The sequence below is a fragment of the Cervus canadensis genome, chromosome 20 (genome assembly GCF_019320065.1).
Source record: "Cervus canadensis isolate Bull #8, Minnesota chromosome 20, ASM1932006v1, whole genome shotgun sequence".
Taxonomy (NCBI): domain Eukaryota; kingdom Metazoa; phylum Chordata; class Mammalia; order Artiodactyla; family Cervidae; genus Cervus; species Cervus canadensis.
The window spans coordinates 13,548,974-13,567,408 of record NC_057405.1 but is presented as its reverse complement, the minus strand read 5'-3'; the positions used below and the strand labels follow the sequence as shown (position 1 = coordinate 13,567,408).

Genomic DNA, 18,435 nt, shown 5'->3' with positions numbered 1-18,435 from the left:
AATGTGAGCATCCGGGAGTTGATGCCCACACCCGACCTTCCATCGTTAGAATATCAAGTCTCGAGAATCCCCCAACTTTTAAGTGTTCCCCTCTTTTTTTTTTTTTTTTTTTTTTAATTCTTGAGGGACCGGAGGACTCCATGCAACTCAACAGGACGAACTGTTCGTTTGGGAATGTTCTGGATGTCCCTCCTGCCCAGGCGCGGGTCTTAGGGCGCTCCTGGGAACCTGCACTCCCCACCGCCAGGGATAACATCTGGGCCGATTCAGGAGCAAGTCTGTTCACCACGAGCCGTCTTCTCTCTCTCCATCAGTGCTGGTGAAGGGCCAGGTCACCACCAAGTACTACCGGTTCCTGGCGAAGCGCGGCGGCTGGGTGTGGGTGCAGAGCTACGCCACCATCGTGCACAACAGCCGCTCGTCCAGGCCGCACTGCGTCGTCAGCGTCAACTACGTCCTCACGTGAGTCCTACGTCCTCACGTCTGGGACCACGCGGCCCCCGCCCGGCGACCCTGGTCTCCGCGAGGGGGCAAGGGGTGGGCACGGCCACCGCAGGCGACGCTGGGGTCCGCTGGGAAGGGTCGGGTTTGACCCCGAGCGCTGAGTGCGCTGGGAGGTGGCAGCTCTGGCACTTTCATCATCATGAAGAGCCGTCCTTCTGTTCCAGAGAAAGATTTAGGAGTTTTCCCCTTCGCAGTCTATTTTTTATTTCTACTCTCTCTTTTTTAACCTTTTAAGCACACTCTTAAATAAAATTAAATATGGCAGGAAGAGAGAGGAAGGGAGGGAGGGAAAGAGAGAGCGAGCTCGGGAGAGAGAGGGAGAAGGGTCCCACGTACGGAGCCATTTATAGTGAACAAACAGGACATCTGTTTCACTTTTCAAAGCTGGGTTTGAAGTGCTTAATTTTAACCAGAGTCTCCAATCAAAGTTCAGAGTTCTGAGAGAGTGATTCCGTCCCTGAACCACAAAGAGGGTTTAAGTGACCAGGAGGGTCTAACTTTAACCTCTAGAAAGTGAAGAGACCCCACGGGAGCTAAGGCTGCAAGTCGTGGCGGGGCGCTCCGGTTGCCCTGTCCTCCCTAGGTGAGGGACCGGCCTGGAAGCCACCTGCCGCCGGGGGATGAGACTGGCTGGGCGGCCGGGTGACCACACTGGAGCCTTATTCTTTCTAGAAACAGTCATCGTTTTTGTTTGCCAGTGTGGCCCTGTAGGCTGACCACATGTCCTGGTATGCTGCTGGTGAAGAACACACTTTCTGTATAATGTTTGTGAAAGTAGAATTGCTTAGCGTTGAAGCCTTTATGAGGAACCCTTTGGTGTGCAGTTGCCTCTTGTTGTTTTTCATTTTTTAGTGCAGGTTGAAATTCTTGTGATTTTAGAGAGCCTGAGCAGTTATTTACTTTGGAAGGTTGACACAATGAGCACTTAGTAGGAATGCTGTTTTGACAATAGGATGTTGGTTAAAGGGTACTATTTTGAATCAGACTATACTATTGGCCACGAGGAATAGATTAATTTCACATTCTTTTAAATTAGCAAATTAAAAATGTAGTAGTTGGAAATATTATGCTTGGCAATAAGATTATTTACTCTGCCCTGTTTAATAAGAAAATTTAATTCAGTAGACTTGGAAAATGAATTTGGCTTAAATGAGGATTCAGTGTTCAAGAAAAATAGCTGGTTATTAAGAAACTTTTTCTTTCTTTCATTTTAGTAAATGGTATTGAAATGGATGCTTTTAAGTTTTTGTAATAGCAAGAAGGCTGTGGATTTTAATACAGAGCAGAAAACATACCAATATTTGGGGTCCAAAACCATCTATTTTAATGAATGCAGCTTTTCACATTATTAAAATAAGCATGAGAAATGGCAAAATATAATTCATAAAACAAGCCACTTTGTGAAGCAGAAGTATTAAAGAGTGAAAAATTATGTCTGCTTACCATGGAAAGGAAACGGACATTCTTTAAGAAGGTGCTTTGTATGTCTGAGACATCACGAGCATTATACATACACTCTGTTCTCTGGTGGGTGCCTGTGGTTAGTAATCATTTTTTATCAAACAGCAGGGTATATAGTCACACAGCTCCATATAAATGATCAGAATGCAAGTTGGACCTCCCAATGGGTAAACTTAATTTATGTTTAGAGTCATTTTGAAATATTCTGTTTTGTTTTCCAGTGGGTAAGTGTACTTTCTTTCTTCTGTTGACTGTGTCATTCTTCACTTTACACACTTCTTCAGATTGCAGGATTAGGCTCCCAACTTTACATCAGATTAAAAAGATGTAATGAAGATAAATGATATACAGAAAAAAATAGCATTGCACACGATTTTCTGTATGTTTTATATTGCTGAATGAAAAAAGAAATAAACACACAGAAGCACACAAGATGAAAAGCTGAAATTGATTACCCTTTTATGAGTCTCAGCTCCAATTCTTTGTATAAAAATTCTGAGAACAATTTTTATAGCTGTAAATGTGGAAATTGCCTTAGATGGAATGTCATCAAGTGGCTCCGTGTGTGTTGACAGGATTTTCATAATGAACAGGTTGCAGTTCGTTTGATGTGTATGTCACACATCTGGCTGGAAGTTACTAATTTACATTGTCTTAGCAAATTAAATAGATGGCTATTGATTCTCTATGGTAGCAGTGAACTACCACATACATTTGTTTTCAGGGCTAGTTCTCTATGAAGCCTGAGAATGATAAGTGAATTCCTTCCAAATACACTACCTCAAACGATACACTGCAAACCACAAGCCCCTCCAAGTAACTTGACAGGCCAGATGTTTCCCAAATATAGGCATTTTAGTAGCATATATTGTGAGGGGGCTTTCATGTCATGAAAGTAGAGAGAATTTTAGATAATCATTGGTCAAATGAAAGTGTGACATGTTGGTGGGAGCTACATTCCTAAAAAACTCATTTTTCTGATTTCCTGATGGTAAATTTATTGTTCAAGTTAAAATATGCCTAGAAAAATCAGTCATTATTATCTGACAAAAGCGATGATGAATAGAAATATTCAGTTACCTTGTTTTAATTAGTGGCTGTGACAGTGAATGTAGGAATTTTAGAGGCAGGTGGTACTTATACTGGCCTTGTATGACCACTGTACAAAATGTTGATATTCTGAAAATCTGGAGAAAAAAGGAGAAGACACTATGATAAAATTTTTAAAATTCTCTTAGTTTTTCTCTAAGTCTTTGAGGTTCCTTGAAGCTTGTGTAGCTCTTCATTAAGGGCTATCCCTCCCCCTAAAATAACCCAAAACGGGAAAAAAATTACCCCAAAACTGACCAGCTCATGACTCTCTATAAGGCACACATACCCTGTTAGCTTTTAAAAAAACCTTTCTATAAACTTCGAGTGCCCACAGGCTTTGAAATAAGTGTTAAGGATGACAGGCTGACAAGGCCCTACTCCCTAATTATTTTCAAGAGGAGAGTTGAATGGAGCTAGTGTCTAGCTAGTAACAGTGACTATGGGCAAAGTCCAGAGACATGTGGGGAGTGAAAAAAGAGCATACTGTGTAAAACCTAAGTAATTTTCTTGAATTTGTATTTCCTTGAGTTTGTTTAATTAGTAGTATTAATTATTCATAGGCAGTTCAGATGGAAAACATTAATACTCAATGTGAAGAAAATTGAAAATGTGGAACACCCAATAAACTATGAAAAGTAATTTCTAGAAAAATGAATGGTCTTGATTCTCTTTATGTTTTAAAAACAAACTTTTATAATCTACTCTTAAGGATAAGCCAATAAGATATAAAAATTTCATTTTAAAATCTTATAAAACATAGAATTTTCATAAGTACAAAAAGGTTGAAAAAATAGTACAACAAATATCCGTATACACGTCATCTATAAGCCTTATTTGCTTTATGTCTCTCTCTTCCTCTCTGTATGTCTATTTGTGTATGCGCTTTTTCCTCTGCTGAATAATTTTAAAATAAACTACAGACATCATGATACATCATCCTTAAATAACATTCCCTTACATAGCCATTGCACCATTTATGATGGCACATTTAAAGTGTTCAAATTACAGTGTGTAGAAGGTTGCAAAAATATACATGAGATCTAGTCTACTGATGCCATTAAAGACAATCTGCCACTGAAATTCATCAAGTACTCACTGATGTGTGATCTCATTTAAGCTGATTGATAGATGATATATTATGAGGGGACATGAAAACCCCTTGTCCTTTTCTGTAGCATATAGTGGTAAAATGTTAGTGTATTTTAAACTAGACTTCTAATGGGAATTGTAAGCAATACAATCTCATATTTCACTTGGAAAGTAAAAGAGAAGATTTTCGAGAGTGATTTGGTAATTTTGGAATCAGATACATTTAATATCTTCAACCATTTTTGTTGTTGGTAAAGAAGCCTTCTCTATTTATGTCTAAGTTTAGGATGGAACAGTATTTCAGTGGAAAATCTCACATCCTGTTTTAGAGTGATTCATTGAACATATAGAAGAAGGTAATTTTCTCTGTTACAGTTTCCATCTCAGTGTTAGAGACAATTTACATTAGAGGTCCTTATAACTTGCTATCTACTGATAATCTTGTAAATTTGTAGATAAGTTAGGGCAAATGGCGAAGGAGTCATACTTCCTTCATGGGGAAGGGGGGACGAAGAGGATATCTACATTGTAATTATCGCAGACCCCATAATTTTTGTTCTTCTTTGCATAAAACCATTGTTCTCACAATTAAAAGGGTTTTTTAAGTATTAACACACTTTGTGAATATAAACCTTATGTGTCCTTACCATAAAGCAGTAAACATAATATGCTCATATTAGTTTGCTCTTTCAAGTGTGTTAAGAGTGTTGAGTTAATTTGAGCACTTAAATTTTTTTAAAAAATTTGATTAACTTAAAGGCCCAGTGATATTATTGTTGTTACTACTAGGAAATTTTTTAAAATGTATTCCAAAAACTTGACCAATAATTTGAGTAGTTATAAAAAATTAGTAGTTTTTGAGTAGTTATTTTTCTGGTTAGCAAAACCACTCTTTTATATTACAAATAATGTCAAATGAATCACCTTTTGACTTAGCAATCTACATCAAAATGTAAAGTAATTTACTCTTGTGCCTCAGGTCGATGGAGCACTCGTTGAGTAGATTTAATGTTTTTTATCATTAAAAATAATAATTATATACCAATGTATACTCTCAAATTATGATTGATCCTTAATTGTGTTGAATTATTATTATGATAAAATTGAACATCAAAACCTGTTGTCCTTTTCAAAGGACTTGTTATGTAATTGAATTGTCATAGAGACAAATTGAAATCGCATTTGTATGGATAGTACTTTTTGACAATCAACACTATTAGTAGTAATTAATAGTAATTTTATAACTACCAAAACAATTTGTTAAAGGAGAGAGCTGGGACATTTAGTCAATTTTACAGTGCCTAATACCAGTACTCATTTAAATAATCTTACCTTTCATATACTTTTCACTAATTGTAATTCTTTTGTCAAAATGATCATATGTAGTCTTGAATTCATCATTTATACTCAACATTTTTCCCCATGTTGAATTCACATTTCTTTAAAGTGCTGTCGCATTCATTACTTCATTTGTTTTTTTGACAGCTCTGTGTGGTGGTTGGGGCCAGGATCACACTCCCCATTTCCTATGTGAGGAAGCTGAGGTCAGGTCTGTTGAGTAAGTGGTGAAGCCAGGGTTAAAGCCTGGAGTGTTGACTGTATCCCCTGGTTCTCTGTATGGGGTTGGGGGCTGGGAGAAAATGTCTGGGAAAGAGGAATGGGTTTAAATGAGTAAGGCCTGCAAGGTTAGGCTACCCAACTTCTGGATAGGCTTTCATCTGAACTCATGATGGAGCAAAACACTGCCTCTGTGTTGCTGCTTCACAAGTATTGATAAGTATAGATGTTGACAGTTTAGGGAGTTAAATTAGCAGTGCTACCTTCTCAATGACATTCAGTTAAGAATGTATCTTTTTTCCCCTTAAGGACCTTTTTATTTTGTAAGAAAAAAATGTGGCCTGCAAACATTTTTGCTTTATCAAATTGTTTGGTTTTTTACATAGATACAAAATTGATATTACTAATTATTTCATTTCTATAACTAGACTTAACATTTTATGTTCTTGACAAACAAAAGCCATTGAATTGGCAAACCAACTCATCCTTTTAAAAAAAAAAAAATCACATAAGGTACTAAATTACCTCCTGTGGCAGCAGACTATTTCCTAGAGAGAGAGTGAGTAGGTGGGCACTGGGGCAGGGGCAGCATTGGCTCTTTTCTGTTTTTGAAGGAGAATGGCAGAAAAGGTTGTCTCCTGGGGACACTGTTCAGAGGCTGGGGATGGAGAACTTCCCAGCATGCTCTGGGCAGGCATGTCATCCTCTGGTCCTTTGGTGATGCTGCTGTCCGGCTGCTCCCCCTTGCACAGGCCTCTCTGGCTTTCTCTCCTCCCTGTGTTGTTACCCTGACCTGGAGGGCACTGTCTCCCAGGACCTCCCCTTTACTTCCTGGGTGGAAGCCACTTGGTGCTGACCAAATGACCAGCCCGACAATTCGTCTCTGGCTGTTCAGAGGGGAAAAGGTTCTGATCTGTGAGTCACATCATGGAAAAATGTGAATGGATGGACAAACTCAAATAAGGCTTTACTGGAACTCCAGAGAAGCATGATTTGTCTTCTGACTTAGTGTAGTCATGAGGCAAACACTGTTATGTTTCATATAAGATGTGTTGGGGGTGGATTATGTGTATCTTTTTTTAAAAAAATTGAAGTTATAGTTGATTTCCTTTTTTTGGAATATGCATATCTTGATAATTTAGTAAAAGACTGCTACTTTCTTCCTCTTATCCAAGGCTTTCCTCTCTGTTTTCTGTTCTCATTGGCTTGTGACATCTTGCCGATGAGCAGGTGGTGATTGAAAACTCATTTGGGCTGAAGTGCCAGTGTCTGTGTTTAAGCTACCATGCAAAAAGGATTGGTTGGAGTTTGGATGGAACCTGGAAATATCTGAATGCCTATGAATGGAGGAATTTAACATTCTGCTTTGTCTAAGGGAGTAACTTCCCACTTCCTTTTCTCTGCCATAGGCATCCAAGGTCCAGGGAGCTGCAAGGGGTGAGAGATGATCCATGGTGAGGGCAGAGCTAAGGGCCACGAGAGAGGAACCTGCTTTTGTTGGGCATTGACAACGTTTGTGGTCTGACTGAGTCTGAGCCATCTGTTTACCATCTGTGACCTAACTCTGGGAAGTTATATTGCACTGGAATGGTGATTTTGCTTTTTTAAAAGCACAGTATGATTTGAAGCAACCTGCAAGGGAAAGGCACGGACTTTGGTGTCAGATGTATCTGGGTTCAAACATGCACTGCTGCACAACAGCTGTGATACCCTGAGCGCGGCTCTGCTCTTTGATCCTCTGTTTTCCCATCTGTGAAATGGAGACATCTGCACACACTTTTTAAGGGTGGTGTGCATGCTCAGTAGTGTCTGACTGTTGGCAACTCCATGGACTGTAGCCTACCAGGATGCTCTATCCATGGGATTTTCCAGGCAAGAATACTGGCGTGGGCTGACATTTCCTCCTCCAAGGGATCATCCCAACCCAGGGATTGAGCCCGAGTCTCCTGCATTGCAGGCAGATTCTTTACCACTGTGCCACTTGGAAAGCCATTTTTAAGAACTGAGAAGGATTAAATGAGACAATGTATATACAGCACAGTAGCTGGCAGAAGGCAGGTGTTCATAATATCTTAACTCTTGTTTTGAAGGGACTTCCTGGCAGCTCAACTCTTGCCAGCTATGTGACATCAACTGATATACTTTGAAAGAAGATGAATAATTCCCTCTTTAATTTGGATTTCAAAATCCTCAAATCCACAAATTTAAGTGCCTATTTTCTTTCCCTTCCTCAGTCCTTCCATTCACACCCCTCCAAGCTTTGTGCTCTTTGTGTGTGGTAACTTCTGTAGTTTGGTTAAGTTCTAGACCAGGGGTCCCCACCTTTGGGGATCTAATGCCTGGTAATCTGAGGTGGAGCTGATGTAATAATAATAGAAATAAAGTACACAGTAAATATAATGTGCTTTAATCATCCTGAAACCATCCCACCCCAGGTCCATGAAAAAAAAATTGTCTTCCATAAAAGTAGTCCCTGGTAAACCAGCATTTCCTAAGTGCCTTACATGGTGAAATGGTGCTTTACAGGGCAAAGGAGCATTCTAAGAAATTAAACTTTAATCAGATTTCTGAAGTTAGTTTAGTTGGAACCAGTGTTATGTCAATTTTACCAAATCAGTAATTATAATTTAAAGAGAATAAAACCTAAGACACCGGTACTGTTGATGATTAGTGGAGCCTTTTGTGTGATCCCCATCTCTCTCCATGGACTGATATGGCTATCTCACCAGTGTTTTCCAGAGGATGGCAGATTGCAGTGATTTATTGGGTATATACATGAAGCTGAGGCCTTGGCTTCTCTTGGGTAGTTTACAATTTAGTTGACAAAATAAGAGTTTCACTTAAATATTTAAACACTCAGATTGGCCTGTTTGAAATGATGTGATCCACTTGCACTATTTGCTAAGGGCACAGAATTCAAAAGAGCTTGACATGAGGGTAGAGCTATCGGGAAAGGAGTAGAATTTTAAGGGTTGGATGCAGAGGTTGGGTCTTTTGAGATGAAACAGTGCTTTCTACACATTTGTCCCATTGCTCTTTTTCCATTAAGTGTTCTTGGGACAGGCTTCCCAGGTGGCACGGGTGGTAAAGAACCCGCCTGCCAGTGCAGGAGACATAAGAGACCCGGGTTCAATCCCTGGGTCAGGAAGATCCCCTGAGGAAGGGCATGGCAACCCACTCCAATACTTTTACCTGGAGAATCCTATGGACAGAGGAGCTTGGCGGGCTACAGTCCATGGGGTCACAATGAATCAGATACGACTGAAGCAACTTAGCAGCCGCAGCATTCCTGTGACAGTTAGTATCACTCTTCCAATTTGATCCAACCATGCTTGTCCACTGCTGTTGTCTAAGATGAATTTCTTTCTGTCTCTACCTTTTTACCTGAACTGTTTTGATGTAACTGAGTGCATTCCATCAAGATAGGAAACTGTTTTCCCCAAGGCTCTTACCTTCCTCAAATGAATGCTAGTGTATCTTCAACGTGTTCATCTGATGTTAGTAATAAAAATTTTAGCACCCAGGTATAGAACACCATTTTTAAAATTTTAAGGGATTAATATTCTGCATCAAACATAAATCTTATTGAAATGAATACACAATGGTGCCACAGTGGTGTAATGGTTCTATTTTAGATATTATTTGTAAGGAGCAAATGTGAGATGTGCGTTAGAGTAACAAAAAGCAGCAGACTGGAGGAGAGAGAGTTGCAGAGAACCTGTGTGGTCAGCTCCAGACTGCAGGGTGGGAAAGCCGCCTTCAAGCTGCATTTGATGTTGTAATTCCACTGTTAGAATATGATGCAGTCTAACCCCTAGGTTTCTTACTTTCTTGTTTCAAACTCTGATAGTCATAGGGATGTTTTACAAGATATTTGAAACATGTGTTATGAAGTGAGATATCACTACATTTTTATTATATAGCTTTTATTTTAAGCAATATAGCTTATTAGTTAAGAGTTTGGGCTCTGGGTCTATTGCCTATTTAAATCCCAGTGATGCCATTCTGGGACAATGGGAAAAAATTGCCTACCTTCACTGTCTTTTCTTTTTTTAATCTGTAAAATGCGGGTAATGATTATATCTACCTTATAGAGCCACTGTGAACATTACATGAGATAATGTGTGAGGTTCTTGGAACTATGCCTGATTACAAAGTAAGAAGGGTTAGGTGTGAGTTATTAGGGTGATTATTTCAGTGAAATGAAAGAGAATACTTTTTGGCCTACCTGTACACATGGAATAAATGTGAATAAATGGAATAAATGTGAGTCTTTGGGCTGAAGGAGGGACAGCACAACTCAGGAAGTCTGAGGGTTGCCCAGGAATGAAAAGTCACCAAACATTCTGATGCATCTGGAAAGGGTTGTGAGACTCTCCTTCAGCTGGTTAGGGCTAGTGGGTCTTCAAGCATTTATATATGATTTATTGAGCACCTATAATGTGTCAGGCACAGTGCTACATTCTGGGGACATCAAAATGAACAAGACAATACCTGCAGGAAAAGAAATAAGTGCTAGGCAGTAGGCTAGTTTGATTTCCCCCTTGGCTTACTGAAAACCGAGATTCCTTCCTGGAGGGAAGTGATTCCACCCACATTAGAAAGATGAGGGCCCCAAGTACTTTAGGATTGTTAGGACATCCCTGGGGGATAAGCTTGTAGGGGCAGTCAGACTCCCCTCTGGTTAGGAGATGGGATGGATGGGAGGAGCTGGGCCCCTGGAGAGAGCTGTGTGTGTGTGCATGCGTGTGCATGTGTGTGTGCATGCGTGTGTGTGTATGTGTGGAGATCATGACTGGCAGCAAAGTAACTGATTGCAGCTAATGAGTCCAGCGTGAATACTCACAGCGACAGTACCCAGGACAGGTCCTGTGCATCTCATTACCTGAGCTGCAGAGAGAACAGCTGTTCCCAGGCTGACTTCTCTCCTGTTGGAAAGATGTTGGACAGCTCTCTGTTCTGCTTTGAATGGGATTTTTGAGTATTTTGTGGGGCTGACTTCTAATAGGATTATGAAGCTCAGCAAATTGTAAATTGAAGAATCTCTCTACAGTTAAAATAGTCTTTGCAGATTTATTACATTTTTAGAAAGTGTCACTAATTATTTTAAGTTTTCATAGTACTTTAAGCTTTTCTCTAGTAAAGGGTAACTCCCAGCTTGTCTTGCCCTGGAGAGACTGGAAGATGATGGTCTGCTCGAGCTGAAGGAGGGATGAGAAGGTGCTCTCTTGCCTGGAAAGGTTAGGGAGGGAGAGGGACTCATGTGTGAGGGCTGGCTCTTTGTGCCACAGGCTCAGAGAGACCAAGTGACTTAGCCAATACAACACAGCTCATGAGTGAGCATACTAACCCAGGGCCTAGACTCCAGAGCCTACCTGATTTCCTGTTGGGCTTCTGTCTTTAAGCTGGTAACTGTACTAGGATGTTGTTGTTCAGTTGTTCGGTTGTGTCTGACTCTTTGCAACCCCATGAACGGCCAGGCTTGCCTGTCCTTCATGCTCTCCTGGGAGTTTGTTCAGACTCATGTCCATCGAGTCAGTGAAGCCATCCAACCATCTCATCCTCTGTCATCCCCTTCTCCTCCTGCCCTCAATCTTTCCCAGCATCAGGGTCTTTTCCAATGAATAGACTCTTTGCATCAGGTGGCCAAAGTATTGGAACTTCAGCTTCAGCATCAGTCCTTCCAATGAATATTCAGGATTGATTTCCTTTAGGATGGACTTGTTTGATCTCCTTGCTGTACAGGAGACTCTCAAAAGTCATACTAGGGTGAAACATATGAAATTGCCATTAGAATAGTTCAAAATTAACAATTTCATACAATTCCACCTATTGCTCAGGAATTGATAGGATGTTTTACAGAGATCTTTACCAAGGTCTGTGGACAGTTCACTGTCTTGTACAATATGGGGTCTCCATTGCTTTCCAGTCTGGGTACACTCAGAACCAGTCAGCTCCCCCTCCATACCCCAGCCCTCTCCCCTTCACCAGTTTAAGCACCAACATTTAAGACATGTTCACACAGCTGCAAGCTGTATGCATCACCTATAGATCATTATTTTATTTAGAACATCTCTAATGTTTTACCAGGATTCAAATGCAAGCTGCTGTCTTTACTAGAAGAACATCTTTCCTTTGATTGATTACTAAATAGATAGAGCTTGTGAAAGGATCTCTCTCTCTCTCTCTTTTTTTTTCCTGGGATTTCTTGTTCAAACAGAATTTGTTGTGTCCACATCAGTAAAGCCGTGCTAATATGGGCTGCTGGCTAGATCGTGGAAACAGCCTCATTACGTTGAGTTGGATGTCATAATGGTACCCATTAAGGTGGAATTCCCTCTGTGTTTGTACTTTTAAACCCAAGTCCCTTGCCACTTAAACTTCTCTCTGAGAATAGCAACATTCTCTGGTGACACAGTCTGAGAATGTGCTGGCTCTGTCCTCCTCCTACTGAAAACCACGACAAAAATAGAATCCTGGGTTCAGGGCATTTTTAGGGGTTTCAGTTTGCTGCCGCTTCTTGGTCATTCATTCCACTCTCTGCGCTTGTGATGACTAATGTGTTCTGATGGCTGAAGGTAAGGAAGGACCCACAAGATTTACTTCTTTCAACACTCCCATTAATTGCTATTGGAGTCCAAATATACAGCAGGAAAAGAGCAGCATTTTTTTCCCTCCAGAATTAACCGAATGCAACACGAGAGTTTTCATTTTAATTTTTAAAAGCCGTTAAGAGACTAATAGCATCACAGCATTTCTATTAGCTGTTGAAATCTCACTGTCATCCTGGCAAAGTGAAGTTATTTGTTGTGCTGAATTTGGGTAATGGACCCCTGCAGGGTTACAGCTCAGGAATGCTGAGAGGATGAAGCCCACAAAAGGGAGGGCAGAGTGGGTGTCAATCTCATTCCTCCAATTAACGCAGTCCAAGAAATAGCCAAGTGCAGGGTGGCATTTATTGTGAGGGCTAATTGAAAAACAGAGGAAAATATTGAGACGCTACATGGCATTTCACATTATAATCTCTTTTCTATTTGTGTCTCATCTCCATTGACTCAATAGGACCTTCATTATAAACACATTTCTATCATTAGATTCTGCTTAATTTCTGTGGCTGTCATTAAGAGGATGGTTAAGAAATATTTGAGAGCATAGTCCTCTCTACTGAAAACTGGGCATGGTTCTTGAATTTACCTGGCAAGTTTTTTCCCAGTGCCTTCTACATGCCAAGCTCTTTGGTGAGACCCTGTTATGACCAAGACAGACAAGGTTGCTACCCTCATGGAGCATGATTTAGTGGGAAGAAATAGACAGTACTTATAAACAAAGAAATATGTTGTGTGATATCAAAAAATGAAAGGAAAAAAGTTAAGCAGGACAAATAGATGGAAGTGGTCAGGGAAGGCTTCTCTGAGGACTCTTAAATGAAGGGAGGGAGGCCGCCATATGGAGGCCTGCAGGGAAAACATTTCCACAGTGAGAAGCAAGTGCAAAGGCCCAGAGGTGGAAACCATCTGGGTCAGTTGATGAACAGAGGAGGTGTGGCTGGAGCAGAAAAAGAAAGGGGAAGAACAGAAAAAGATAATGCTAGAATGGGCAGAGTCAGATCATGTTGGGAAGCCATTGGAGAGTTTTGAGCCAAAGGCGTGGCATGAAGTAATAGAAGCTTTGAAAGGATCATCTGGCTGATGAGGAGAGTAAGCTTCGGGGTGGGTGATGGGAAGAGGCAGGGAGACCAGGTAGGGAGTGATTATAATCACCTAGAGGAAGGAAAATGATGGCTTGAAAGAAGGAGATAGTGGTGAAGGGTCAGGTTCAGGGTGTTTTCAAGGCAGACTGATGGGGTTTGCAGAGGGATTGGATGTGAGTTGTGAAAAAAAATAGGAGTCAAGAATGGCAGCCTCGGTAACCTGAGTGAATAATGGGAAGAAACAGATTTGTAGGAAAGGGCAGCAATCAAGGGTTGTATGTGGACATGTTTAGTTTGAGATGCCTGTTATTCATCAAAGTGAAACAGCAGGTAGGCAACTGGATCTGGGTGTCTTGGAGTCTGAGGAGGTCTGAGCTAGAGGTCGGGATCATCAGCATATGGAATTTAAAGCCAGCAAAGGGACTGAGATCACTAGGGAGCGGATTCGAACAGAGAAGCAGCCTGAGGACCCAGCCCTGCAGCTGGAGTGGTAGAGTCTGCAGGAACAGGAAGTGCCCAAGAGGAGGCCGGGAGGAAGCAAGCAGTCAGGGGTGGGGATGGGAGTAGTTTGGTGAAATATATGCAGTCAGGGCAGTTCCTGGGGGACGTGTGAATTTTGTCTTTGGAATGTTCCCTCCCTTTTCAGTGCTTTTCTATTTTCCCTGTGGTGGCCTTTCTTTCCTCTGATTCTTTTAGTTTCTCTCATCCCTGATAACAGTTGCTCTAGTTCTCAAAGGATCTCTCTCTCTCTCTCTCTTTTTTTCCCCCTGACTGGCGGCGTCAGCATCATCCAGGAGCTTGTTAAAAATGCAAATTGTGAGCTCCATCCTAGACCTGCAGATGAGAGGCTCTAAGAAGTGGAGCCTCGTAGGCTGTGTTTTCATACATTTTTCACGTGCTTCTGATGCAGGCAGAAGTTTGAGAATCACTGCTCTAGGGAAGGGAACTGATAAACTGAATCAATGAAAGATGATAGGTGAGGCTTACCCTATTATCCTTTTCTGAGCCATCTGTCTGCAGCCAAAGAAATAAATGTCTAATGACAGATTTTGAGCATCAACCAGTAGACTATTCTTGAGGCATCTTCATGGGAGCCAAGGAAACTTCTCCATCCCTACAAATCATAAAAGCAGGCAGCTGCCTACTTGCCTATCCTGTCTTTAGAGTAGGCTCTATTTATAACTATGTATTCTATATAGTATTATACAAGCTCACCGACTCCACATATGGCAATGATGAAAAATTTAGCATTTTAATGGGCAATCCAAAATCTCTAGCAGCAGTTCAGAACTTATTTTGTTACAACATAACTTACCTATCAGCCAATTTAAGGTAAAACCTGAATACCAAGGTACATAATAATAATAACAGAACATTTGTTGAGTTGTAAATTCTTATTCGTAAAATACATATCAAATTTATTTTAGCTGTTTAAATAATAGAGTTTAATGTATATTTAGTTAAGCATTACAGTAGTAAGGACTTAAGGAGATTAGAAATAAATGAATCCAATTAAAGAACACGTCTGTGAGATTTGATATGTCATAGGTATGAATGAACTGTTTGCTCAGCAACTGTAAAGAAACCGTTAAATGATTAACTATCTAGAATAGGTTTAATCAAGAATAAATGCCATAGGACATATTTTAAAATATCTAAGTTAAACAAATGAAGTCTTGTGCATTTGAAAACACAGCATCACACCATCACACCATCATTTTTTGCTGCATCTTTTCCCAGGGAGTTTGAAGCCTGAGCTTCACCTTTTCTGTGATCTGCACAAATGCCAGGGTCTTGTGTTGTGTGGAAAAGGGCAGAGCTCCCAGCAGTGTCATGAGGCTTGGCCATGTAGGACCCCCTCAAACACTGTGGGGAACTGGGGGACCCTGGGATCTTGAGGATAGGATTTGTTTGTGTGTGTGTTAGTTGCTCAGGCATGTCTGACTCTTTGCCACCCTTCTCTTTGACACCAGAGGAGCCTGCCAGGCTCATCTGTCCATGGAATTCTGTAGGCAAGAACACTGGGGTGGGTTTCCATTCTCTTCTCCAGGGGATCTTCCCACCTCAGGGACTGAATCCAGATCTTCTGCATTGCAGGCAGGTTCTTTACCATCTGAGCCACCGGGGAAGCCCAGGATTTGTCTACAGCCAAAGAAATAAGTGTCCAATGATAGATTTTGAACATCAACCAGTAGATTTTCTTGAGATATCTTCATGGGAGTCAAGGAAACTTCTCAGTATTGTGGGAAGATGATTTCTTTGTGATTACAGGTTTCTTTTCTGTTCCTGGAGTTTGTGTGGAGTTGAAAACAGGAAGCATGCTCTTTCACCCTCTCTGCCAAAGGGTTTTAGGGTTTAGGAATCAACTTTCTAAGGGTCAGAAGAACTAGGTGAGCAAGCTACTCCTGTGAGAATGGAACCTCAACCAAATGTAAGGGGTTAGTTGAGGGGTTCCCCCATTATTCATCTATCACAGATAATGAAAGATCTCTAAAGAGAAGATATATTTAAAAAACATCAGTTTCATAAATGACAGCAAAGGTGAAAGAGGGGGACAGAGAGGGTGGGGAGGTGAGACAGATGGAAACAGATGAAAAAGGGGTCAGAGTGACATGTATGCCTTTTATTTTTCTATTTATGGAAATTTCAAAACATAAGAAAAACTTTGTTGGTATTTGTATCATTTTTCTTTCTTTATATTTGGCTTTTTTTTTTTTTTTTCTCTAGAAGTAGGCTCAGATTAGGGGTTCTCACGATGGGAGAGGAGACCAACAGTTTTTATTTTATGCCTTTGATAAAAGAGGCAGCACATTTTGCATTTGTTTATTTGACTTTTAAAGATCACCTTAAGACAAGAAGATATAGACTAGCTATAAGAGCAATAGGATTTGGAACTTTAGACCAGGAAAATTCACAAACACACCTAGACTTTAGTAGCCAGGTATAGAATGAATTTCTGAGCATAAAAAATTAAGTTCCTCAGAACAAGAAATGTGGCCCCAAAGTAGGGTTTATGCCATTTAAACAATGACAAATATGTCATTTATAACTCACATGAAACTAAATTGTTTTAAGAAACTCCATGGGGAGGCTTCCTTTTTTTCAATTATAAGTAATATTTTAAGTCATCGTCTCCAAAGAAGGAAACAAAATGCTCCATAGTTCACTTGAAAGCCTTTAGAGACAGATAATTCTGGAAGGTAGGAAGGGCGGAAAATAGATGAGAAAGTAAGTGAAATGGACAGGCACTCAGAGAGCAGAAGGACATGTGGACATTTAAAAATTATAAATGATGTGCATGAGATGTTGAACCTGTGGGAGAAGTTTAGTCATGCTTTCTCTTTTGTAACCTAACATTATTCACAAAGAAGCAGCCCAGGCTTCTTCTATATAACGAAAAGAAATTGGGAACCCATTTCACCATTAGGTAGGAGTGCCTGAAGTGTGCCTCAACTGGTGTTTCTTTTTCAAGAAAGATTTTTCTGATTATAAAAGTCACACATGTTTATTATAGAAAAATTAAGGTAATGTGGAGTGTTATAAAGAGAATGTAAAGAGCATCATTAATCTGTTTTCCCCATCTCTACTGTTTGCATTTTAGTTTTTTGCCACCCAGTATATTACATGCTGTGCTGTGTTTACTTGCTCAGTCGTGTCCAACTCTTTATCACACCCACATACATGCCTGTACAGTACATGTCAATTTTAAAAAAGATAATTTTTCACTTTATCGGTAGTATTTCTAAATTAAGTTAAAAAAAAAAGAATGCATAATATTTTATCACAATGGTATGCCGTAATTAAATAATGCTTCTATTGTTGGTTCTTATTTGCTTATTTACAATTAAATATAGGAAATTATGCTGATAAGCACCCTTGTTTATAGACTTTTGACACCCATCTCTGATTATTTTCATAAGATATAGAAGTGGAATTACTGGATTTAAGGTTTGGACACACCTAAGACTGTTAATAAAAGCCGCTAGTTTATTCTCCTACTGGTAGTATGTATATATGCATATTTCACCTTGTCTTCAGTGAGAATTATTGTCATTTTAAAAATCTTTGCTAACTTGAAAGGCAAAAATGACATCTGATAGCTGATGAATTCACACAGGTTATTGCTAGTGAGGCTGAACCTTTAGAGAGTTATTTCTCAGCAATTTGTGCATTGTTTACAACCTTTTTATATTTTTCTATTGCATAGATATTTCTTACTGATTTTTAGGAGTGTATCTCTGGGGATTTAAAGCACTATTACTACTTACCCCCTTTAATACGACTCTAATGGTTCTAAAGACATAGTTGAGGATGAAATTAATTTAGTATTCTAGTTTCCTTAATATCACATATGCCATGCTTGAATTACAACTTGATTTTTTTTCGAGTGCAGTTAGTTAATATACATACCACTAAAATGGTAGCATATGATTTGTTTCTTTGATTTAAGATCACACAGAATTTCAGAATGATTATTATTAATTATAACCTGGGAATTTAAAAATCCCTCACATAAACTTGCTTACCTGGCAGATATTTCTTTCCCATATATGTAGAAAGTTTGGCCAGTTTTTAAATTTTGCGTCATTTGGATTGGAGAAGAATGACAGTTTATTGCAGTGAGAATTATTTTGTCAACCATTTGCAAGTGAGTGTTTGTTCTCTGTCAGATATATTGCAAGACAGTAAACAGAGACCATTAGAAGAGAAAAAATTTAGGAGGTTGTCATCAGATGGGTTTCCCAGGTGGCTCAAGTGGTAAAGAACCTGCCTGTCACTGCAGAAGACGTGAGACATGGGTTAGATCCCTGGGTCGGGAAGATCCCCTGGAGGAGGGCATGGCAATGCACTCCAGTATTCTTACCTGGAGAATCCCATGAACAGAGAAGCCTGGTGGGCTACAGACCATGGGGTCGCAAAGTGTCCAACACAATTGAAGTGACTTAGTATACAGGCACCCACACACATGCACATCATTAGAAATTCCGTTCATGTGAGAGAGAATACGTGCCGAATGAGTGGTAGGGCAGTGACTGGTGTAG

At 40.1% G+C, this 18,435-nt stretch overlaps 1 protein-coding gene across 2 annotated transcripts in view; it reads left to right on the top strand.

Annotated features, from left to right (window-relative positions):
* The window catches only part of SIM1 (SIM bHLH transcription factor 1), a 74,213-nt gene that overhangs the window by 16,696 nt on the left and 39,082 nt on the right, over positions 1–18,435 (top strand). For both annotated transcript variants that reach the window (XM_043439646.1, XM_043439647.1), the window contains one exon: positions 315–462. In XM_043439646.1, coding sequence (XP_043295581.1) covers positions 315–462 — 148 coding nt within the window. The remainder of the gene's footprint in view (positions 1–314; positions 463–18,435) is intronic.